General features: G+C 39.6%; 1 protein-coding gene across 1 annotated transcript; it reads left to right on the top strand.

Annotated features, from left to right (window-relative positions):
- Positions 1-402: 402 nt before the first annotated feature.
- On the top strand, positions 403-21,871 carry LOC144518878 (soluble guanylate cyclase 88E-like). Its single transcript, XM_078251750.1, has 16 exons — positions 403-500; positions 2,809-2,941; positions 4,078-4,252; positions 5,138-5,229; positions 7,082-7,339; positions 7,466-7,610; positions 9,349-9,474; positions 9,556-9,676; positions 10,491-10,620; positions 11,034-11,180; positions 14,535-14,681; positions 15,248-15,404; positions 16,400-16,509; positions 16,994-17,083; positions 17,437-17,555; positions 20,137-21,871. Exons 1-16 carry the CDS (start codon positions 403-405, stop codon positions 20,504-20,506), a joined length of 2,418 nt encoding a protein of 805 aa, XP_078107876.1. The 3' UTR covers positions 20,507-21,871.
- Positions 21,872-23,416: the final 1,545 nt, after the last annotated feature.

Raw genomic sequence — 23,416 nt, 5'->3', positions numbered from 1 at the left:
TTAAATGCCAATCTCAACACAATGCCCGTCAGATTAATGTGCACCTGACTGTAATTATGCAAATTTGAAGTAATTAGCCAAGAAACCAGGTAGCTCTAATGAGTTGTTGCAAAAGAGTACAGGCTAATTTCGAATAACGATGTTCACATTGTGCGCTCCGGTTTACATAACACAGAAACTAAATGTCTTATTTTAAAGGGATTCCCATATACAGTAACAGCCACCCACAGACTTCATCTCCATACAAATGCATTACAAATTAGACCCAGTATGTTTGCCAGTTCACGCAGCTGAGTCTTAAACAAAACATTTTTCTTTTTGCTACCTGCCACAAACATGCCTCTTTGCAGCTATTTTGGGTCACCTATTGACCTGACAAGTAAGTGTCAGGGGAGAGCACACATGTCAGCTGCAGGTGGAAACTCTCAGCAGGGAGCGATGCTGTGGCTGCTGGCTGCCACAGTTGGAGAACAGGATACCACAGCACTGAGGGACTGCAGGTAAAGAGACTTCTCTTTTCCCCTTCACATTCCATTTATTTATTTACCTTTTTGGTTTTACTTTATGTGTTTTACTGTCGCTAACGGATGGGATGAAAGCATCACAGGCTGCTTGATTTCCCTGTGATGTTTCCTTGTATTTGCGCGAGTGGTGACATTGTACAGTGAGTGTAGACCAAAGCAGCATCAGACACAGGAAGAGTCACAGCTAAAATACTTCCCTTTACTGCTGCAACTAACGACTATTTTCATCTATTATTTTCTCGATTAATCGATTAGTTGTTTGGTCTATAATATGTCAGAAAATGGTGAAAAATGCCGATCAGTGTTTCCCAAAGCCCAAGATAACATCCTCAAATGTTCACATTTTAGAAGCTGGAATCAAAGAATTTTTAATGAATTAATAAAAATTGACCCAAACCGATTAATCGATTATCAAAATAGTTGGCGATTAATTTAATAGTTGACAACTAATCGGTTAATCTTTGTAGCTCTACTTCCCTTATTGAGAATCTTGGCCTTTCCTTAGATGAAGCTGCTGAGAAGGTTACCTGCATGTGACCTGTGTGTGACAGAGCATATTTCCTTCTTTCCTTCCATGCCTGCAGGTGGATAGAACATTATGCCTTAACATTATCTTTTTTTGCACTGAAATAAATCTTTACACTTAAGCAAAATGTCCTATTTTAATGTAACGAGTGCCACAGGTCTGTCCTCTAAAGATTTTTTTTTTAATCCACAGTGATATTTTAAATTGCTGACCCGCACAAAGAAGAGTCCAACCCTTATTTAGGATCCTGCATGTCATTTCTCCTTAGCTAAGCAGTTAACTTCGGTATCAACCTGGAGGTCTCCAACCCTCTTAAGATGTACGGCCTGTACTTAGAAGCAGTGAACGATTACATAAACGAATCGTACGGAGAAGATGTGTGGAGATTGATCGAGAACCGAGCAGAGATACCCCACCTCAAGTTTGTCCGACATCAGATGTACAAGTAGGTTGTTGTTTTTGCAAATCATGTTTCCCCATCATACCTTGGTGAATACTACTGTGGTTTTCAGTGCTTGAACAGCAATAAACTGTATTTTTTGGCAATAGACCATCAAGTATAATAGCACAGCAACCTTATAATGCTTAGACCAGGGGTCTTCAAAGTATTTGAAGATAGTCACAGAGCAGGGACCCCCTACTTCATATTGTATAAAATGAAGTTGCATATTAAACTGGGCCTACAATAACATGTGGGCGACCTAAAGCCTTTATACATACCTTTTTAGTGCATAGAATACTAAGCTATTAAAATAATTGTTGGTATGGTATAAATCAGGTTTTAGTGTTAAACATACATGTGGCACAGTGAATCCTTGGGATGACCTGTATCTGTGGATGGCTACCTTGGTGATTTCCTTGTCTATAGGCCAGTAAGCCTATCATCAATGTGTTTTTTTTAACAAATAGGCTGATTCATATATTTGCCAATAATTTGTTGGATTCATGTTAAGATATTTTCATTTTTGAAAAAAACAACAAAAAAACTCCCTTCAATAATTATGCCTGATGACGGTCTAGTACCGAAACGTTGCCTACCATTACATTTATTTTTTGCAAGTTAGAAAGTGTGCAGGGATTTCTTTGCAACTTTTGACTTACTCCGATGCACCTGTCTCACGTTATAGATGTGTGAAGTATTTTTCTGTAATGAAAAACTTTCAAAAAATTCATAATTTGATGGCCCCCCTGCAGTAACTCTGAGGACCCCCTAGGGGCCCCGGACCCCTTGTTGAAGATCTCTGGCTTAGGCCATTGCTCAATTGAAGTGCAGCACAAAATGTAAAAAGAAAACGTTCTGCCATTCAGGAAATATTAATTCTTTGGTTGACATACTCTATTTATGGGCCTAAGCTTTTAAGTCTGTAGCTTAATTGCCAACTTGTGATTGTTGACGTGGGTAACTATGACGATGCACTTTAACACGGTGGACACAATGTCATAAACAGCTGTACAGTGTAAGACTATTTAGCATAGTGCTGCAATAATTATACGTTCGTATTGTTCAATTATTGTTTTGACTACTGAGATACTTTTTGATACTGCCTTTGATTTTGATTTGATTTGTTCTACACTAACGTTTTGTGTAAAGCACTTTAAATAAGCTTTCTTGCTGAAATGTGCCATATAAATGAAGCTGTCTTGCCTTTTTTCTTACTGAGAAGCTACTTTCTCATAAAACCTCTTTGGGACAAATAGCAGCTAAGCAAGAATAGGTCAAAACAAAAATGAATTCATAACTTTCCTTCTACTTGACAGTGACAACCTGATTCTGCGGTTGGCAAAGGCAGCAGGCGAGGTTCTGGGAAAGACCCATGATGAGCTGATGTACGCCTTCGGGGTCTACATGGTCAAGAGGATTGGAAACTACGGATATGAGCGGATCCTAAAGGTGATATAGTGATGCCCCCCCCCCCACTCCCTCCCAAATGCATGTCCTCCTTCTACGCTCCAATATCACTGACTGATAATACACTAGTGAGTAAATATACCAAACACACCCTGCTCTTCTGGTCTCTGACACTTGGCAGGTGATGCACTAGGTTTCATATTTCTGAATCAATGGAATAAGCCTGTATTTGGAAGCAGCCTCGTGAACCTTAAATCTTGAGAATTGTGTAGTTAGCATGAGCGCTTAACAGGGGCGGAGCCAGATGTTGTACACATTAATTAGGGGCTCAGCCAAAACCTAGAGGATGTCGGGGGGCATGCTCCCTATTCTTTTCCCCATTTACAGAAGCTATATGCCTTATTTGTCAAGCCATTTGATAATAGAATGCCTAAAAAATCTGTACCATTTGGGATAGTTGCCATGGAAAAAAAATCATCTGGTAAAGCCTATGTATCTAAATGTTCAACAAACTAGTCAGTCTACAGTCTACATCATTTTGAAATCAGAACATTAATGTTGAGGATTTTCACTCCTGACACCTAAAAAGAGGCAAAGAGGCAAAAAAAAGTCAGTTGTGGTAAGGCTACATCACATAGGCAGTGTGGGAATTTGGCGTAAACAGCATTACTAATCCAAACCTATTTTTATCTTATACATTACTGGAGCAGTGTTTACAAAATGATTTCCCTAGTAATAGAACTTATGCTCCATTGATTTTCTGGTCCAGTCAGGAGAAAGTTGAAATTATTTTAAAACCCTAAAAGTTTGGGGCTTTTAAAGAAAACATTTGGGTCTGGAGACCCAGAAGGCACCTCCTCTGCTCCGCCCCTGGTGGTCACAAGGAAATATTAAAAAAGCCAAATGCCAATGAATTTCCCTAATAGGCAACAAAGATCGCATTCATTCATTCACAATTAACACAAGTTCATCTCCGTTTATACACTACAGTATCAGTATCTTTGCATTGTGGGAAGAAAAACAAGAGTAAATGACTGCTAAGTTGGCACCAAAGAGACGTTTAAATAGATTCTAACTACCAAGTATTCTGACAACATGAAAATAATGAAATATCATTCATAATATATAAACCACAGTTCTTGTTTACAATTAATTCAAATATTTTCCATCTGTTCTAGGTTTTGGGGCGAAATGTGCGCGACTTCATCAATGAGCTGGACAACCTGCATGAATACTTTCGCTTCTCCTTCCCCAAAGTGCAGCCGCCGAGCTTCTGCGTGGAGGAGGAGTGCGAGACGAGCCTCACGCTGCACTACCGCAGCACCCGCAAGGGCTTCACTCAGTTCGTCAAAGGTAAGAGGAGCCACAGCGGGGGAAACACTGGGTGTACACTTTACCACAGTGACAGGAAACAGGGTTTGATCCCCAACCCCAAGACCTCTCTGTAGTGTAGCTCCCCAACCAGTGTCTATGTGGGTTTCTGCCTGTTGCATGCTGGGGATGCTCTGGCTTCAGGAACCTGAATGTGCTTAATGACTAAACAATTAGTGTTATTTAGCTTGTCCATTGTACATGACACTGTTACTTTTCAACACAGACACAACACACACTATTAAAAGGCCCATATCAGTATTTTTTGCACATTTTACCTGAACTTTCAGCTGCATTACCACATAAAGACAATTTAACTTTGATAACATAAAAGCAAACTATGTTCACTGTGTGTGGACATTACATTTAATTTCCAAGTCTCTGCACATTTATTTTCGTACTGTAGTGAACTGAAGGTTGGGACATTTCTTCTGGAGTGGGATGTCGTAAATAGTCTGCAGTACTAATGCAAACTAAATGTAAACTGTAGTACAAGCCACACAAGGCATGATGAACTGTAAGTTTTGAGCTGATCATATTCGTTTCAATTGTTTTAATTAAATGTATTAAATATCAGGTGAATATCACATCAAGAAAAATCTATTAGTTAGTATAAGTTAGTATAATTTCCTAAAAACAATTGTATTTTTTGTGAAGGGAGAAAACCTGAAAGCGGTGAGCTTTGTGTACAAAACTGTGGTGAAAAGTAAAACACACGGTGCTCCACTATGCCGTCAGGCAAGGTCAATCAATCCAGGCTAAGTCATTCGTTCAAAATGAAACAGTCACTCCTCAGTTTGCTCTGAAGTTAAGCTTACACAAGCCCATTGTGATTGAATGACCAGTGTGTGTAATTGTCTCCTGCAGGGCAGCTCTCTCAAGTGGGACGCCAATTCTACAACACAGATATCGAAGTGGAAATCCTGTCTAAAGAGGAAACCGAGAAAATGACGTATGTGGTATGTACTCGGGCTTAGGTCAAGTGTCAGTTTAGCTGCCGAGTGTCTCACCTTGACCCCGTGTCAGTTCTATCAGCATGGAAATCATTCCATCACCGGAGTTGTTATTTACACTCTGACAGCAAGTGTTTATTGGATGGAGATAAGTGTTTATTGGGATGGGACTCTGGGTAAACTCATAAAACAAATGTGAAATGTTCAACCTCAATTATCTCTACTGTCTAGCACCAGCTAAAATCAATGTCACCCCTTTGGTTAAAGAGGTTTCTTTTTCCCTGAGCAGAAAGTCAGTGTGGATTCCTGAAATAACCAGCGAGCCCTTCACTACCCAACAAAAACAGCAACAGCAACAAAATAAGCTTTCTCAACCGAGTGCAGAACCCATGCATAGCAACAGGAAGCAGCACAACATTAGAACAATATTCACAATCAGTACATGTAACCAGGGTGTGATTGCACTACGAAACAAAACATGCAAGAATTAAATCCCCCTTGCAGTACCATGGATATAGTGCCACTTGGCCAGGCATGCCAAACACTTAAATATGCACATCAATATTCAATGGAAAACACAGCGCTTTCAAGCCGGAGAGAGGAGTTCACTTCGCGGCGAAATCAAAATACTTTCAACCAGGAAACTCTTGTTCGTTCCTCTGGAGCATTTTAATCCAAACCACAATCTTTTTACTAAGCTTAAATAGTCGTTTTGGTGCCTAAACTTAACTGTCATCGCCGCGTGATGCTAACTTCTTCTGGCTAAACTCCACTACCACGGCCCCTGAAAGGACCGTCATCTGGCGGTGCCTGTAGCCGGCTCACAGTCACCTATTGGCGGCTAAACAGCTGCCGCTGGTAGCCGGCGTCACGGAGCTCTGTAGCGGCTAAATACAACCAGCAACTGATGCTCGGACTTTATCTTTCTATCACAGGATAGACGATGTCCACGTTACATCGCTTTACTTAGTTTAAAATATTGCTTTAGTTATATAACGGTCTATTGGTGAAGTAGCACTGATCACTTTGAGGGGGGGGGTACATTTTGTTAAAAATATGTAGACCAGAAAGGGGGAAATCCCATGCATTCCACCCTGGCATATCAATTATATATATATATATCAATTATATATATATATATATATATATATATATATATATATATATATATATATATATATATATATATATATAAGCAACACCAAGTAACAAAACACAGCTAAGCAACACTGATTATAGCCATGTTTGACACATGCAAAACAGCAATAAGCAATGCGACAAAATACATTCATGGAGGAGATCTTGATAAAATGTTAAAAGTAACAAAAGTACAAGTTAGTAAAATGGTGAAACTGTTTTAGAGAGGTGTTGATTCAACTGTATGATACTGAGTGTATCTGTGTGTAGTATGAAAGCCAAGTTTGTCACTCTGAATAGCCAAACATCTGTAGTTTTAATTTGGCAAAAGCTTTCAGCTACAGTAACTTGTTCTGATGAGAAAAGCTGCCTGAAACAAGCCAACACAAAGGGTTTCTTTTAATGTCACAAGTGCATGGAAGAGATAGATGACAACTTTTTCCAGAAAGAAAGAAAGAACAGAAAATAATTTGAGGATATTTTCTCACAGAGATTGCTTTGGAAATTATACACATAGGCTTTTTAAAAGATTTTAAGCTCAAAACTATATATATATATATAAAAAAGCTACTTCATTACATACATGATTTTGGTTTATCAACTGCAGTTAAGTAAAATATTTCAAATTGCATTTTTTGTTGTTCAAACCACCACAAAAACACACTAACTGACTTCAAATCTCAAATGTTTAATCAACTTGAACTTGACACTGCTCATCCAGGTTTATAAGATGAACTTCGATAACGCCGCCTTCAAACACCGCATGCCCCAGCAGAAGACGGCGCCGAGCTACGAGAAGCTGCCAATGAAGCGAGGTATCTTCTTTGACATGTTCCCCTTCAGCGTCATCTTCCGCCGCGACATGACTATGTACCGCATCGGTGACGGCCTCAAAGAGGTCTTCTCTGACCTCCAGGGCAAGAAAGTCAACGAGGAGTTCACTCTGATCAGACCCATGCTGGAGTTCAGCTGGGATAATGTGAGTTTAGAGGGACGCGTCTCATTTTTCCTGTCGTATTTGTCAAAACTAAACTGCTCATGTGACTTAAGTTACTGCTTTGCTGACTTACTGAGCCACACCGATCTTTCTGCTGTCTCTCATCAGATTTACACCCATTTGAACAACGTGTTTGAACTGCTGTCTAAAGCGGTGGTGGAGAGCAAGCAGAAGGTCAACATCCCCAAACTGAACAAGGAGGAGCCAGAGGAGAAGGAAGAGAACGAGAAAGCAAAGAGGGAAGAAGAACGAGGTACCAGTCTCTCCATTTCAATCATTTCAAATGTATTATGTAGAAGAAAAGGGTTCATTTCCAATAGATGGGATCACAAAATGTCCATCAAGTCATCTGGACAGAGCAAAATAAAATATTTATAATATATTCAGTTGGAAATAAATATTAAATGGATTGAAAAGCCAAACCAATTGCACTGCATCCTCCAAGTACATAAACTATATTTAAATACATAGTGTGATGAATCAGTAGCACACCAAACAGCCTGCAGCTTGGTGAATGTCAAACTAAAATAGGATGAAGAGAAATACAAACGGGAAGATTAATTTGTTGCATATTGCTAAGCGTGCTGTTATTTCAAGAGGAAATGACAATAACAATGTGTATCTTAATGTTAATGTGTCAGAATGAAACATAATGGACACTATCCAAAACATAACCATCTAGAATGCAACAGAACTTACAACAAGGTGATGAATTTGTAATATATTCTCACAGTGTTTTCCCTAGGTTTGTGGTGGGGGTATAAGGGTCCTACCTCAATAAAATGTTACATTTTTCAATAAAAAAAATGGGCAATTTCACATCATTTTGGACCATTATTATTACCATATCTGTGTCTAAAACGTTGAAAAAGCTAGAGCAGAAAATGAAAGACAAAACTTGCTAAAGACGTCCACTGGGGACCAACTACAATCATTAACTCATTAATCAAGTTATTTAGTTAGTTTTGATACTCACATTGATTCATTTGTAATTATATCAGTGATTATTGGTCGTGATTGGCAGTGATCACCATTGTGCCATGTAGTTTTGAGAATAGTGATGACTATTTCTTTCTGCTTCAAAAATGCCCCATTGGGCAAAACGATACATTATCTGGGTCCCAAAACCAAAAGACCAAAAGACCTCCTAGGATTCATTCAAAACTTTAATCTGTTTAAAAAGTAATAAATAAATAAATATTTTTTAAATTTGACTGAAAGAGATAATGATATTGTTAATCACAAATAATTGTACAGTAACATTTTTTGCTCTAATTTTTTCATCCATTTGGCTATAGGTGCTGCTCAAAACGGCTTGGGTGCTGCGCCTAAGCCTTATAATAATGGTAGGGAAAACCCAGTTCTCATGTTGAACATAACCATTCTGCCATTGCTAGGCTATATCTACGACATTCCACTTCCGGGATTGCTCCGATGCCGCCGGAAATTCGGCCGGATGTCACTCTTCTCAGCCGGATGTCCGTTACCTTCCGCTTTCTTTGTGTTGGAATTTTAAACTCCGGTAGATTTACGAGGACTATGGTTAACTGCTCCTCAGATCTCTGCAGGCTAAATCCAGACAGCTAGCTAGACTATCTGTCCAATCTGAGTTTTCTGTTGCACAACCAAAACAACCTTTGAACGTACACACGTTCCACCAAAACAAGTTCCTTCCAGAGGCTATTTTGCAGCGGCACAGTGCCCCTTTCCGGCGCTTAGCTCCGCCCATGACGATTGTGATTGGTTTAAAGAAATGCCAATAAACCAGAGCAGATTTTTCTCCCATCCCGGAATGCTGTGTGCACTAGCCAGACCCTCCTCCACAGCGCTGTGGAGGAAGGTCTGGCAATGCGAGACTAGCCATTGCTTGACTGTGTTATTGGAATTCACCGCACCGTCTTCACACATTTATGCCCTTGTTAACTCGCTTACCAACCAGGTTCATTCAGTCATGCATCCTCTCACTGTTTCTGCTGCTCTGCCCTCGTCAGAGCCGAAGGCGGTGGAGGAGATGAAGGGGACAGACCAAGAGTACAGCAGCTCTCTCACCCAATACAACAGCTCTACAAACTCTGGAGGGGAAGACATTGAACTGCTGGCGTTCCAGACTATCACCGGTCAGAGTTCATTTTTGTTTCTTTCCAGCATGTTTTCAATTGCCACAGTCCTGTTGACCTGACCCTCATGGTTCTTCTCAGGAAAGTGTAGTGAGACCATCTTTGAAGACATGCGGGAGCCTCCAAAGAAGCCTCTCCACCTCAAGGGCCAGATGAAGTATGTCCCCCCGTGGGACTCCCTCATCTTCTTGGGGACACCCATGTAAGACCAGAGCCTACAGACTGACTATGTTTAATGGTTTTGACTTAGAACAAGAGGTCTTCAGGGGGCCATTTGATTCCTACAAACTGCCTACTTTATAACTTCATGAATATATTTTGATACTTCAGTAAGAATGCTTCCTGTTTTCTGATCCAGTTTTATTCAGCCGTTTGCTGTCAACACTAACTCAACACATCTCTTTCACACCCACACATATTCAGCAAGTCAGGGGGCCTATTCTCTTTCCTTCCCTCGCAGGCTTTTGTTGTGCAAGTGTTAGGCTTCATTAACAACAGCTCAATTGCTTGATTGAGAAAACATTAGTAACGTATAATAATCAGAATTAAGCGGACCGTGAGAACAATATTTCGGTTGAGAGGAACTCAAGTGTTGCAGAGTAGTGTGTATGGCATAACGGCCGTATATTGTTGTATTGATGACATTAATGCTGTGGATATAGATTGGTGGAATATGCTGAATTTATAATGTGAGCCATTAGAGTACAGGTCTTTTTTTTCCCCCAGCCTATATATTTAGGACAAGCCTTTAGTTGTTTTGTACGGACAGCAACCCACAACTGTTTGACATTTAAACATTTTAACAAAAAAATATTGACGTGCAGTGGTGTGTTGCCAGCCTCTTTATTCAATATGAAATAGTTTCACTGAAATTAGTGTTGCATTCCCCCCCAAAATCGTATCTAATTTTAGAGATTGGATTTATCTATGCCAATTCAGTGAATGAATTTACATTTTCTTGCTTTCCTTTTCCTTTTTACAGTTTGTGTCTTCATTTCTCCTCCTTATTCTTGCAGTATAGAGACAGTGGAGGACATGATAAAGATGGGCGTGTACGTGAACGATCTGAATCTGCATGACTCCAGCAGAGAGCTGATTTTGGCCGGGACACAACAATCGGCTGAGCTGCAGCTGGCCCTCGACCAGGTGATGAAAAACCGCTGAATCCCGAGTCTGCAGGGAGAGAGCATCATACTGACAAAGCAGGTTTCAACCGGGGAACTCAATTGTACAAAATCACAGACCAGGGTGGGCAGTTTGAGGTGGTTCATATCGTCTATAAAATGTACTGAAATAAGACTATATGAGTCAAAGCAGAAGTCATAATATATGATACGCTGAGTGCACAAAATGTAAGAACTACCAGCAATCTCCATGAAGCAGCCTGACCAGGTGAGCCCAGGCGAAACCCCTGCTCCCGCATTGATTTCAACTATTAAATCCACTTCAGTCATGCAGGAGAGATTAGGAGGATTAGAGAAGGCAAAGAGGGATTTTTGAGCTTTCAGAGAGGTGAGACTGTAACTGTAGACTCTTTTGTCCCATTTCTGATCCTCTAGGAGCAACAAAAATATGCCCAGCTGCAGGAAATCATCAAAAAGCTGGACGAAGAGAAGAAGAGAGGAGATTCTTTGCTGTACGCCATGATCCCTAAAGCTGTGGCCGACCGTCTCAGGAAAGGGATCACTGCTCTGGAGACATGCCAGGTACAAGGCAGTGCTGCTTATATATATATATATATATATCACTGCTAACATAACTACTAAACTGAGTAAAGGAGCAACTTTCAGTCAACGTATTTGATACTTTCTTGTCCTTTGGAATGTGCCTTGGTCGGTCGACGCGCTATAACAAGACTCGGAATCCACTGATCTCTTTCATTTGTTACATTTATTTTCCATTATCGTTCAAACTTCATATTGATACTTTTTTCTTTTTCACAAGCAAATTATGACATGTCCTTACCAGATGGGTTACAATGATTGAAAGCAGAGCAAAAAATAAATAATATAAAAAAAAACATAGCTGTTAGTTTATAAGTTTATAATCAGTCTAGTTCACTCTCAATATCAACACATTTATGCACAATTCATCAAAATAAAAGTTAATATCGAAATCATAATTTTGGCTCCAAACTGAGGCCATGTATGTTTCGCTGCAATCCTAGTAATATGTTGCTGTGATCATAACACAGACTTTATCCAAAGGAAGCACACATTTGGCATTTCAAGTACTTTTTCTTTTTTTTTTCTATCGACCCACTGCACATGGAGGTCAGGCAGTGACGGACTGGGAACAAAAAACGGCCCTGGCATTTCCATCCACCGGTGGGGGGGAGGGGGGTCGCAGATAGAACTTTTGATGCATGGAAAGAACACGCACTTGTGATAGCCCCAGTGATGGTGAACGTAAACTCCCATGCTATAAACAACTGCACCAAAACATAGACATATAAAAAAAAAAGAATAAATCATCAGAGCCAGCCGCTCCATAATAATAGAATATTCTGAAGTAGCCAAACTTAATGTACCTACACTCCCTCCTGCAGCTTTGGTCTCCATCTCGGTTGCTTCTGGTAATCCACATTCAGACCCACAGTGTTGGTTAGTTCCATAGAATCATTATCCATGTCTATCTCTTCATCCTCCTCTTGCTCGTTTTGTTCTTCCTCTTCCTCATATTCCTCACTGTCCTGTCTTTCTCCCTGGTGTGCTGGCGCAGATGTGTTGCTAACATGCTAGCAGTATTAGCGCTAATGCTAGCTGAAGCTGCACTTGATTTTAAAAACAAATCAGTCAGTTTGCAGCATTTTTCAACGTCAGCCAACAGTGCTCTATTATATTTCTCTCTCTTTTTCTCTGCCCCCCTCGTGTCGCAAGATGCCTCGATTCATTTTTTTGTCAACAGTATAGCTTCCAACTTCCAACCATAACTTCCAACTTCCAATTTTCAACTTCCAACAACCACGTTGATAGACAGTAGACGCAGACGCGATCTCCTCGATTCTGTCTTGAAATTCCCAGAAGGCATTGCTACATTTTAACTTTTGCAAACAAATATTAAAATAAAAGAAATGCAGGTAGATTTGTTTTATTTAAAACCATGCACGTTTACGTTTTGGAACATCTGATCTGAATAAGTAATTTTGCTACAAAACAATACAGACTAATGTAAAAGTTCGTGACTAGAGGGTAACCATGACTGTGATATTGAGAGACTCATATGTGGTATAAATACTAAACAGATTACATTAACATTATATGTGAAGGATTTGGACAAACTTGGCTATCGTTTAGCCACATAACTTTGTTATTGATTATTGATGCTTGAAAGGGGCCGACAGAAATTATATGGGCCGCTGTTTACAATGACGTGGCCGCATGGAGGCCGTGGCCCCTCTGGCATCTGCCCAAATGCCAGATTACCAGTCCATCACTGAGGTCAGGGGTCAACCATGCAACAGTTCTCTTAGCTCGAACTCCTCGTGAAATGGAACTGCCATTTTTTCACAAGCAAAATATGTTTGCGACCAACAGAAGAACAATGTTTGGCTTCAACTGCAGCAGCTGTTCAAGAGGAGTGAGAAAAAAGGGAGAATTATTTCTAACACGGTCTAAAGATGTTAAAGGCAGAAGTTAAGGTAAAGGTCAATTTTATTGACATTTTAGACCATACACATGAGGGGTAGACAGCAGTACCAAACTGCCTATCCTAATCCCATTGTGAAATAAATTTATAAAAACAGATAAAACATGGATATAAACATACAACCCAACATGTATGTTTGTAACATGTATGTTTGTAACAGGCACGTCTTTAAACAGACACCAAATACAACCACGACATGCATTTATGTCAACAGTTGGTAGATAAAAGCAGCAGACTGATTATTGTGCAAATGTTCAGCAGAACAAATAGCAATTGTCTTGCAAATAGCAGCAGTTGTATAGCATATACAATAAATTACCAATTATAAGACATTACCACAAACTAATCAAGAATGAATGTCCATCCACACTAAAATACAACAATAACAAACCAACCAGGGGGTACATGTACCCCAGGGGGTACTCCTGCTGTTGCCAGGGGGTACGTGGACAGATTTTAGAGTAGCTCAACTAAGTAAACAAGAAATGTAATTATGGTTTGATTAAAAGAATATATCAGCTGAAACAACTAAACACTACATGTTGCAGATAAGCAAGAGTGCTTAAAAAACTAGTTAGCAAGCTAGCACAGTTTAAAGATGTAGCTTAAAGTAAAGACTAAATGGTTGAAATAGCTCAAATTAATATATAAATGGTTGAAATTAATAGCTAAAAGTAATGACTACACAGTTGTAATTGTTAGTTAAAAGTAATGGATAAAGGGTTGAAATATTTAGCGGAAAGTAGTGAATAAATGGTTGAAATTAATAGCTAAATTAATGACTAAACAGTTGTAATTGTAAGTTAAAAGTAATGGCTAAAAGTAGGGCTGAACGATTAATCGTTTTCAAATCGAAATCCCAATTTGAAAGAATGCAGTTAGCTAATCGTGAAGACTGCGATTAATCAAATGTGAAATATTTAGTTGAACGTTCGGTGTATCATTTGATTTGATTTTTTATGTCTTTTTATTATCATCTTTACAGTTTTTTCATTACGATAAATGCTGGAATAATGATACATGTCACAGATTGTTTACAGAAATGGCCTATTTTCAGTGGATCTTTCATTTTTGTTTCATTACTTTATTTAACATGATCGTAGCAGGTGCAATATGTAGCAACACATTTTTTTTTTTTTTTTTCGCAAGTCGAATCGCAATATCTGGCAGGAAAATCGCAATTCGATTTAGCCCTAGCTAAGAGTAATGACTAAATGGTTGAAATAGCTAAAAGTATACGACTAAATGGTTCAAATGAATAGGTAGTTGGCCAAAAAGGTTGGGAACCACTGATCTAATTGATGACTTAAGTTCCCTGTGACTCAGTGACCCTATGCTAAGCACAAGCATCTCATTCTGCCACCTGGTGAGTAGACTGGTGTTTGCTCACACAGTGTTTGTTTGTATCCCAGGTCTTCCCAGATGTGACCATCCTGTTCAGCGACGTGGTCAAGTTTAACGAGATCTGCATCCACATCACACCCATGCAGGTGGTGGACATGCTCAATGAGATCTACATCGTCTTCGACACTCTCAGCGAGAAGCACAACGTCTACAAGGTCAGTGAAAGCAGCACAACCTAAAGTGTCTGCGTATGATTCAGTTGCTTGCAACGGTTTTGTGTATTTTTTGTATCTTTGACAAGTGTTTATCAGTTTTCTTGCCTACTAAGGTTTTTCTTTTCCCCAAATGTAAAATAAAAGCTGATGATTTTCTTTACATTTGACTATTTTCCTCCAGGAGTATAACATTTCAGCAGAATTGTCCTATTTTTTTTATCAAGGTGGGAAAACTTGAAACTGAAACAGCGTTTGGAACACTGTGGGGCATGCAAGCTTTACTAAACGCAAAGTGAAACCTTGTCTCAATCTAGCTGTAAAGTACAAATGTACTATTTTTGAATAACAGCTCAGATTTTAATCGATTTACAAACACAAAATAATTCTGGTGTGTTTAAGTCAGGTGCACACACCTCTGGCAAATACATTGAGAGACAAAGTTGAATTCCTCTCTGCTATTATTATTGACTTTGGTTATGGAGTGACACTAGTCCAATTAAAACAATTCACAAAGATCTATTCAGTTTCTTATCACAGTGTGGAAATTGCCACTCCTTTCTGTCCAGGTGGAGACGATTCGTGATGCCTACATGGTGGTGGCGGGCGTGCCCAACAAGACCACCTTTCACGCGCACCATATCTGCGACATGGCACTGGACATGCTGAGCTCCATCGACCACCTCAAAGACCCCTCCACTGGAGATAACATCCAGATTAGAGTTGGTGAGCAGTACACTTGTCTGGATCTTTAGTGGCTTGGACATGATAACACACACCAGATTATTTTAGGTTTTGGCATCAGGACGTCAAGGCCCAGGGGTCAGACACCCATCACTGATTCAGTGTCTTGAACCTTGTACTTCAGACCATGTCCAGGTTGGGCTTTTTATCCACTAACCAAAAAAAACCCAAAAATATAATCTTGAGATCTTGGGTCAAAGATTTTTCCTCAACCAGACGACCCAAGTAAAGTACACAGGTAAAGTCCACAGTTTAAGACACAGTTTCCTTACTGTCACAAGGGGTCACTGTTCTGACGGCCACCCCAACCACATATTTTCCAATAGGAGTCATGTTTTTATCATTTGTACATCAATAACTGTGTTTAAGATTTAGTCAAATCATTTTACCTAAGGACTTGAGGCCATCAGGCTGCTGGAATTGAGGTGCGTAAATTATGACTAAATATTTTAAATTAAAGAAGCATTAAATAAGTTAAAACTTACTGACTACTAGCAATTTGCATAACCAATGGCAAATACTATGATCTTATGGTCTGTAACTGATCAAAATAAGTCATGATGCCGCATTAGATCCAAGATAATCCAAATACTCAGAGCAGAGATCTGTTCGAAACACAAAGTGGGGAGCTGTAAACCATTTGTTATGATCAGCGTATTGGGCCTGGAGCCTATCCCAGCACGCATTGTGCTAGAGGTTTGTCCCTTGACAGGTCGCCAATCTTGCCAATCTTGATACTTAACTCCTGAAGAAAACATTGCTTTTTCCAAGGGCAGAACACAACATCTTTCCAGTCAAGGCTGGGAAGCAATGGTTGAGTTATAAGTGAGTGGGTATATGAGTATAAATCAACAAACCTACCACTCCTGCACAAAATATAGGATCATCATGTTATAGGACAGTAACAGTTGGCTCAGCATTCAGGCAGAATATATCAGCTCATGTTTGGATATATTCTCTCTCTCTCTCTCTCTCAGGTATTCACTCAGGTATGGTGGTGGCTGGCGTGGTGGGTCTGAAGATGCCTCGCTACTGCATGTTTGGCGACACTGTGAACACAGCCTCAAGGATGGAGAGCAATGGAGTGGTGACCACACTAGCATATTTTACAACCCATCGCCCAGCTTAATGTGCTAAATAACCCACGGCAATAGTATAAATAACTGCAACAAAATTCATGATATATCCCTCAGTCAAATTCATGTAGATTACTATAGAAACCCATTTTCTATTTAATGACGCCTTTGTGCATGCTGCTTTTTAGTTAATGCAACAGGCAAACCGCTTCATTTGCTTTCCATTACTTACAGTAATTTAAGTTAATGTCATGTTTTGTGGGGAATCTGTTCTATGATGAAAAGAAATTAAAAGGGAGGCAGTTTGTGCAGGCTTAATTTCACTATACTGTGCACTCCCACGAAGGAAGAAAAGCCTCAATGAACTCTCATTTCCGATTTCAGTAAGCTAAATGTTTTCACGGCCCTTTAAAAAAAGGTTTCAGTACAGATGGATCTTGAATTTCAATACTCCGCTTTAGCAGTAGTTGTCTGTATGTGCTTCTTTCTGAGCAGGGCATGCAGATACACATCAGTCAGACCACCAAAGACCACCTAGAACATGAGCCCTTTATCATTGAGGAGAGGGGCAAAATCTTTGTGAAGGTGAGTGATTAATATATTAAATCACGGACACACCTTTTGCTGATATTTTCTTTCTGCCAATTATGGCTTTCTTATCCATCATCCACTAATTGAGATGGACCTTATGATTAATACATTACATGACAGGTTTTGTAGCTGTAATACTTCAAGCACTTTATTCCAAGATGAGGTGTATCATTTGAAAAGTGGCACACCTGCATGTGCTGGGAGTTTATCTGAAAGTACTTTCTTGAGCCATATCTGAGATATTTGCGACCAGACAGTGAAGTGTTTTAATATTGATGAATTTTAAATGAAATGTTCTTTCCAACATATATTTCTGATCAACACACTATCTTCCTAACATCTCCCAGGGCAAAGGCTACATGAAGACCTACTGGCTGAAAGGAAAGAGAGATCTATCGTTCAAGACCCCGGCAGAGCTGCGCTACAGCAGCGAACCGAAAGACTCTGACGACAAGAGCTCTAATGGGTGAGTAGACAAAAGGAGAGCGGTCAGCGCCAAAGAACCCCTTTCCTTCTATACACAGTGTGGACTCAGGATGCCCCCTGTTGATTCAGTCAGAGCTGTGCTTATTGCCCCCTGCAGCACCAGACAGTAAGCAAACTGAGAGGCTGTATTAGGTGCTTCTGTTTATTTGAAGGAATCATGCTGACCAGCAAAAACAAAATGTTCACTCAGATGGTGCCGTGCAACCGTTGGGTTACTGAAGCAACACAAAAACAAAATGGGGTGAGACAAAACAGCACTACAAAAAGTTAAGTCTGATGTCAAGTCTTTCAGACTTCTTTTTCAAAAAACAAGAAAAGATTCTGCCACTAAAGAGATAGTTTGGATCTTTTAAAGTGGGGTTGTATGAGGTACTTATCTACTTTATAGACAGTGGCCGCGGTGCCAGTTTTAATCATGAGAAGGTTCTATTTAATGTAACTGCCACCGTTTTTAACACATAGTTAAAGCTGTAAAAAGGAACTAGTTAAGTTTAAACAACAAAATTACCTAGGTTTAGGAAATCGTCAGAGATTGGCTCAAAATGAGTGGCATAAAACTACTAAAATGAGGACGTAACTGCGTCATGGACTAAGGTCTGTAAAAGTCGGTTAATTAATCATTGACTTTTGTCTCCTGAGTGAAAGTCCTGCGTTTGTTCGACCAATCCACCATCCCAATCTACTTCCTTACACGGAATGTGTCGCTCTTATACTTTGTCACCTTAAGGACCGTTGGGTATTTATGGAATGGACCACCGGAGGAAAATAGGGGAGGGTCATGTCTTTTTATTCTTTGTTGAGGGGAGGGTCATCCAATTTTTTTTTTAGTCTAGGGGGGATGGTCACCCAACTTTTGTATTCGTGAGAACAGCAACATTTCAAAGTGGTTTGTTTGGTGCATATTTATCCATGTAGCTCCATGTAGCTCTCTCAGTCTCGGCCACTATCGCTAGCAGATGGGTCCCTCCCTATTTAGTCAGCCAGACAATTTGAACTGTAGCTTTAGAGACCGTGGGATTTCCCAAACTGAATAAATCCCTCTCGCACATATAAACACAAAACTGCTTTGCTAGCTCCATCGTGTTGTAACGAAGACATCTGATGAAAAAATTATTTTATTCATTAGCATGATTGTCACACTGTTTAGTTCAAAAACATCCAAAACACCGTACGAAAACATAACGGACCAGACGCAAGCTTTTATTTTGAAAAGTCAAAGCTTGCGGACTGCACCAAGCCAGGAGGGCATGAGACAGGAGGTCTCCAGGCTGCAGCCATACCCAACTCAAATATTCTTTCAGTCCCGGTGATATATATATATATATATATATAAACGACAGCCTTTTTAAGGCATTTGAGAAGGAAGGAGTGGTAGCATGCAAGCTCCCAAATTGATGCTTGTCTGAGAAATGGAGTTTTGGATAATGTTCAGCTTCGGCAGCTTTACCTATATGCTAAAATATACAATGACTGAGGAAGCCTAGTGACGAGTCCATAGCAACCTGTGTTGAATTTGTTATTACCCAGTGTGCTTTGCTGAATGGTCTCACTGTTTTATTGTTTTATTTCATGTGAATACTAGTTTACTAGATGAGTAACTTAGGATTTGAAGTAATGCAGTAATACAGGAAGTGTGCATTTAGTTTCCATGCTTATTGTGTTTCCACAACAATGTTAGTGAGTAAATCAACTGAAATGGCCACCACACCATAACAGAGGAGTGTGATGTGTAAGATGAGAATGCAGAGGTTTAGGCATGTATAGCATGGCTGTAAAAAAACAATGGCTATCGGTATGGCTGGTATGTCAAGTGCAAACCAATACAGAAGGCATCAATAAATTGGGACAGTCATCCCTTTTTTCCACATCATTATGGAGGGTCATTCAAAGTGTATTGCTGGTGATGGGAGAGTCAGGTCTATCTTGACTAAAGATCCCAAAACTCTTCCGGTGGCCTCTGAAATAAATAACAAATAGTCCCTTACTTCCTTGTTTGCTCCTGCAATAAATTATATGGCCACGAGAGGTCACGGCCTAACAGCATAAATATGACTCGTTAGGAGCTGCTTGTACAATCAACCTATACGGTCGTTTTCTGGGTGAGGATGGCCTGTTATGCACCTTTGCTTTGCACTAAAATGTCAAAATTTGTACCTGAATCCATCAATAACGCTACTTGATACCCACATACATTGGTTTTCAGGTGAGAAAAGTGGTTACTGTATTTAGAATATTTTCACTGCTTTACCTTGACGTCAGACAGCACTTTCCTTTGGCACTACATTTTCTCAACCAAAGAACTTCCATATTTCCATGCATAAGTGCAACCTTGCCACACACTGTTACAAAAAGAATAACCTCAGTCTGAGGACAGATACATTTGCTTGTTTGAAGAAAACATGATTGTACTGCAGGAATAAACCCTATCTTAGATCTAAGTGTCTTTACAACTATCATCCCCGGGGCCAAATGTAGAAATGTTTGATTTTATATCTTAAGACAATGATTTATATGTCTTTTGTGAATCACTGAGAAACTCTACTAATCTGTAACTGCACTAGTTCCACAAGCACCAATGCTAAACGCATGGGATCCAACCTCCACATCCCCGGCAACGAGGAGCAAGCTGAACGAAAGCCAAGCCCCAGCGACCTTCCCCTGGATACCCTGCCCCCACCAGAGGCCGCTACCGAGACCCCCGCCGTTTCAACCGAGCCCCAGGAGAAGGAGAAAGCCAAAAAGACTAAGAACAACAAGGGGGCCAAGCTGGATGTGCCCCAAGCAAACACAGTGCCGGAGTCTTCGCCGCCCGCGGACGGGCTGGAAAACCCGGGTCCTTTACTCAACATCAAGAGAAACAGCTTCAGACATCAGTATGCCAAGCTGCCCGCCAACCTACCCATTCGCAGCGCCTCCTGTTCCATTCTGTAAGCAGATGGTTGTAGTGAAATTACAAGCCGACTCCAACACGTAACTAGGGTGTGATATATGTTTAAAATATCATTGAAGTTTAATCAGGGGCAAGACAAAACAGGCATTTTAAGGTTTTCAACATACGGTTACTGATGATCTGCATTTTAAATTTTGAATGCCATATCATGCCAAGATACAAGCTTTTGTGACATTTTGATTAAAATAAGAGCGAAACTTCAACTGAAGACCAACACTTAAACTTTTAAACATTTCCCAGTCAACAAGTCTACTTTTATTGAGGTAAAGTTTGTGCAACATTTAAGGCTACACATGCTTGATATTTAGATACTGTTCAATTGACTGCTTATAAAAGATGCACTTAAAGTCACTGCATTTAAGTTGACTTAAAAATATATCAAATGGAGAAAACATTGATTTCATGCTTTGAAGGATTTGCCTTGTATAGAAATTGGGAAAGTACTTTTTTTAACACCCTGAATACTTTACAGGTTTCACAACAGGTTTCACAACATGCCTTCCTTATGTTGACTGTTTTAAAGAAAAGGAAGTACAATGGCCTCTACACACAAACAGCACATGCACAGAGAAACAGATAACTTTATAGTTGTACTACAGGTATTGACGGCCATGACAATTAGTTTATTTTTGATTTTATTTGCTATTTGCTGTATTATTTTACAGGTCTACTTTACATTCATGAAGTCACTGCAACAGGAATCATGTTTGTTCCAATCTATATGGACAAAAACTTACGGGATGTTTTAGAAAAAATAAAGTAAGCCATTTCTCCTTGGCGGAAGCTTCCACACAAACAAAAACTATTTATATGGATGCTTCATTTAATTCACTGAGAGTAGACATAATCAAGAGGTTGTATTTTATTTTTATTTAAACTAGGCACTAGGCACATATAGTAATTCAGTAGACATTTCACAACATTGTCTAAAGGAGTTTTGGTTCTATGTTCTGTATGTAACTGACTGCATTTGTCTTACTGTATGATAGTCTTTATTTATATAAAACGGTATGTACAGCCACTAAAACTGTCATGTTTTCATTTGTTTGACACGCATACTTATCGACTCCTTACAGTGGTTGGCATAGTTTAAAAAACCACTGACCTGCCAGTTAAAGGTGTGACCTAAGATGTTTTCTGGAAAGAACTAGAACATATGATACTAATTAAAGGGAAAATATTAATTTCCTTATACATTCATTATTTGTTTATTATAAGAAACTGACCGGTAGGGCTGGGCGATTTGGCCAAAATCTTCTAACGTGTTATAGGTGATTTCATATCTTGATAACGATATACAAGCATGTTGTAATTCAATAAATACATGGAATTAAGTACTTGTCAAATAAAACGTACCAAGTATTTTCTCAATTTATTAAGAACTTTTAGTGCAAAATGAACATAACATGCAAGGATCAGAACATAAAGCGTTGTCCAAATGATGGAAGTATTGCCAGAACACAGTTCAGCCGCTGGTTTTTCAGCATGGCTATAGACAGATATTTTTTTTTATATCGTTTTGCTGATAAATATTGTCATATAGCCCAGGCCTGCTGTCCGGCTATGGACTACAGCAAAGATTATCGAGGTTACAATAGCAATTCATCGAGTGTAAGTGTTCACTTACACTCGATGAATATCTATTTGTTCAATTACTGCCAAATAACAGTTCTTTCCACAAAACCTCTTGGGGAAATTATTCTGATTCTGAAATTACAAACCCATAAAATAAAGCATTAACAAAAAAGGTTTCAAAGACTTAACACTTACTAGCGCTTATTACCATTTGATTTTTTTTTTTTATTGTTAAGTCAACAAAATGTTAGAAAATAGTTTCAAAAAAATCTCCATCAAGATTTCCAAGAGCCCAGGGCGACATCTTCAAATCAAAATATATCAAAGATATTCAACATACAATCATTCAAAAAGAAGCAAATACTCATTTCAAAGACTGAAACAGACAAATATTTGGCATTTGGCATAGTCGATGGATTCAAACACACCAACAATCAAAGTTGATTTTCTGACAAGGGACCAATTACAGAAATGATTTCACCACTACACTTGAGTACATAAATTAATGAAAAGCATCACGCTGTCACACACATACAGCAGCCCACGCAAAGAGGGTGTGAGTGAATGATCCTGGCTCAGTGTCATCTGTGGACACTACCATGCCTGTGAACAACCACTAGGAGGTGATAGGATAACCACACGTTAGTCAATAAACGAATGATTTTTTTCTGGTTTACTAAAGTTCTTCATATCTAAAAAAAATAAGTGAGACGGAAGGATCCTATATCTGATTATAACGTGGGGAGACAGTGAATCCCTGTTAGCTGCAGACTGATCAAATTAAATCTTTGGCCTTCCCCTGAACCAGCATCTGTTCATCTTGATCTGTGCTCACCATCTATGTTAGAACGCTGCAAGAGGAAAGACGGCAGCAGCGCAGAAAGCACCTAAGCTCCCAGAATCCTCCATCCAATTCAGGCTCCGAATGCTTAGGCGCAATTCCCTGACCTCAGTTGTTATGAGGTCAGTTATTCCTGTCTTAGTCATCTGGTGATAACACGCTTCCATTATGTGAGCGACTGTATGTTTGTGTGTGTGTGTGTGTGTGTGTGGTTGGAGGCTGGAAGGCCCATGCGATCTCTTAATGAAAGATAAGTGACATAATTAAAGCTCCTCTTATTATCTCATAACCAAAAGAGGCAAGTGTGTAAGCTGTGTACAGTACGAAGATGAGACAAGGTAAAGAGCTCATTTCAGGCCGAGTGTGCCCCTTCACACACAAAAACACTACGCTCACTTACAGCCACAAAACACACGCGTGCAACTCTCACACACACAGATAGTCAGCCGAGTGCTCCCTGCCGATGTTTCCTTGT

The sequence above is a fragment of the Sander vitreus genome, chromosome 6 (assembly GCF_031162955.1).
Source record: "Sander vitreus isolate 19-12246 chromosome 6, sanVit1, whole genome shotgun sequence".
NCBI lineage: Eukaryota > Metazoa > Chordata > Actinopteri > Perciformes > Percidae > Sander > Sander vitreus.
The sequence above is the reverse complement of the archived record's forward strand: the minus strand, read 5'-3'. Positions and strand labels throughout refer to the sequence as shown.

What these genes read in the sequence shown, in the direction of transcription:
- LOC144518878 (XM_078251750.1), top strand. Translation starts at nt 403, where the DNA reads ATGTCAGCTGCAGGTGGAAACTCTCAGCAGGGAGCGATGCTGTGGCTG. An exon ending in AAAGAGGGAAGAAGAACGAG is followed by an intron (nt 7,611 to 9,348) that starts GTACCAGTCTCT and finishes TGCCCTCGTCAG; the next exon opens with AGCCGAAGGCGGTGGAGGAG. An exon ending in GGCGTTCCAGACTATCACCG is followed by an intron (nt 9,475 to 9,555) that starts GTCAGAGTTCAT and finishes GGTTCTTCTCAG; the next exon opens with GAAAGTGTAGTGAGACCATC.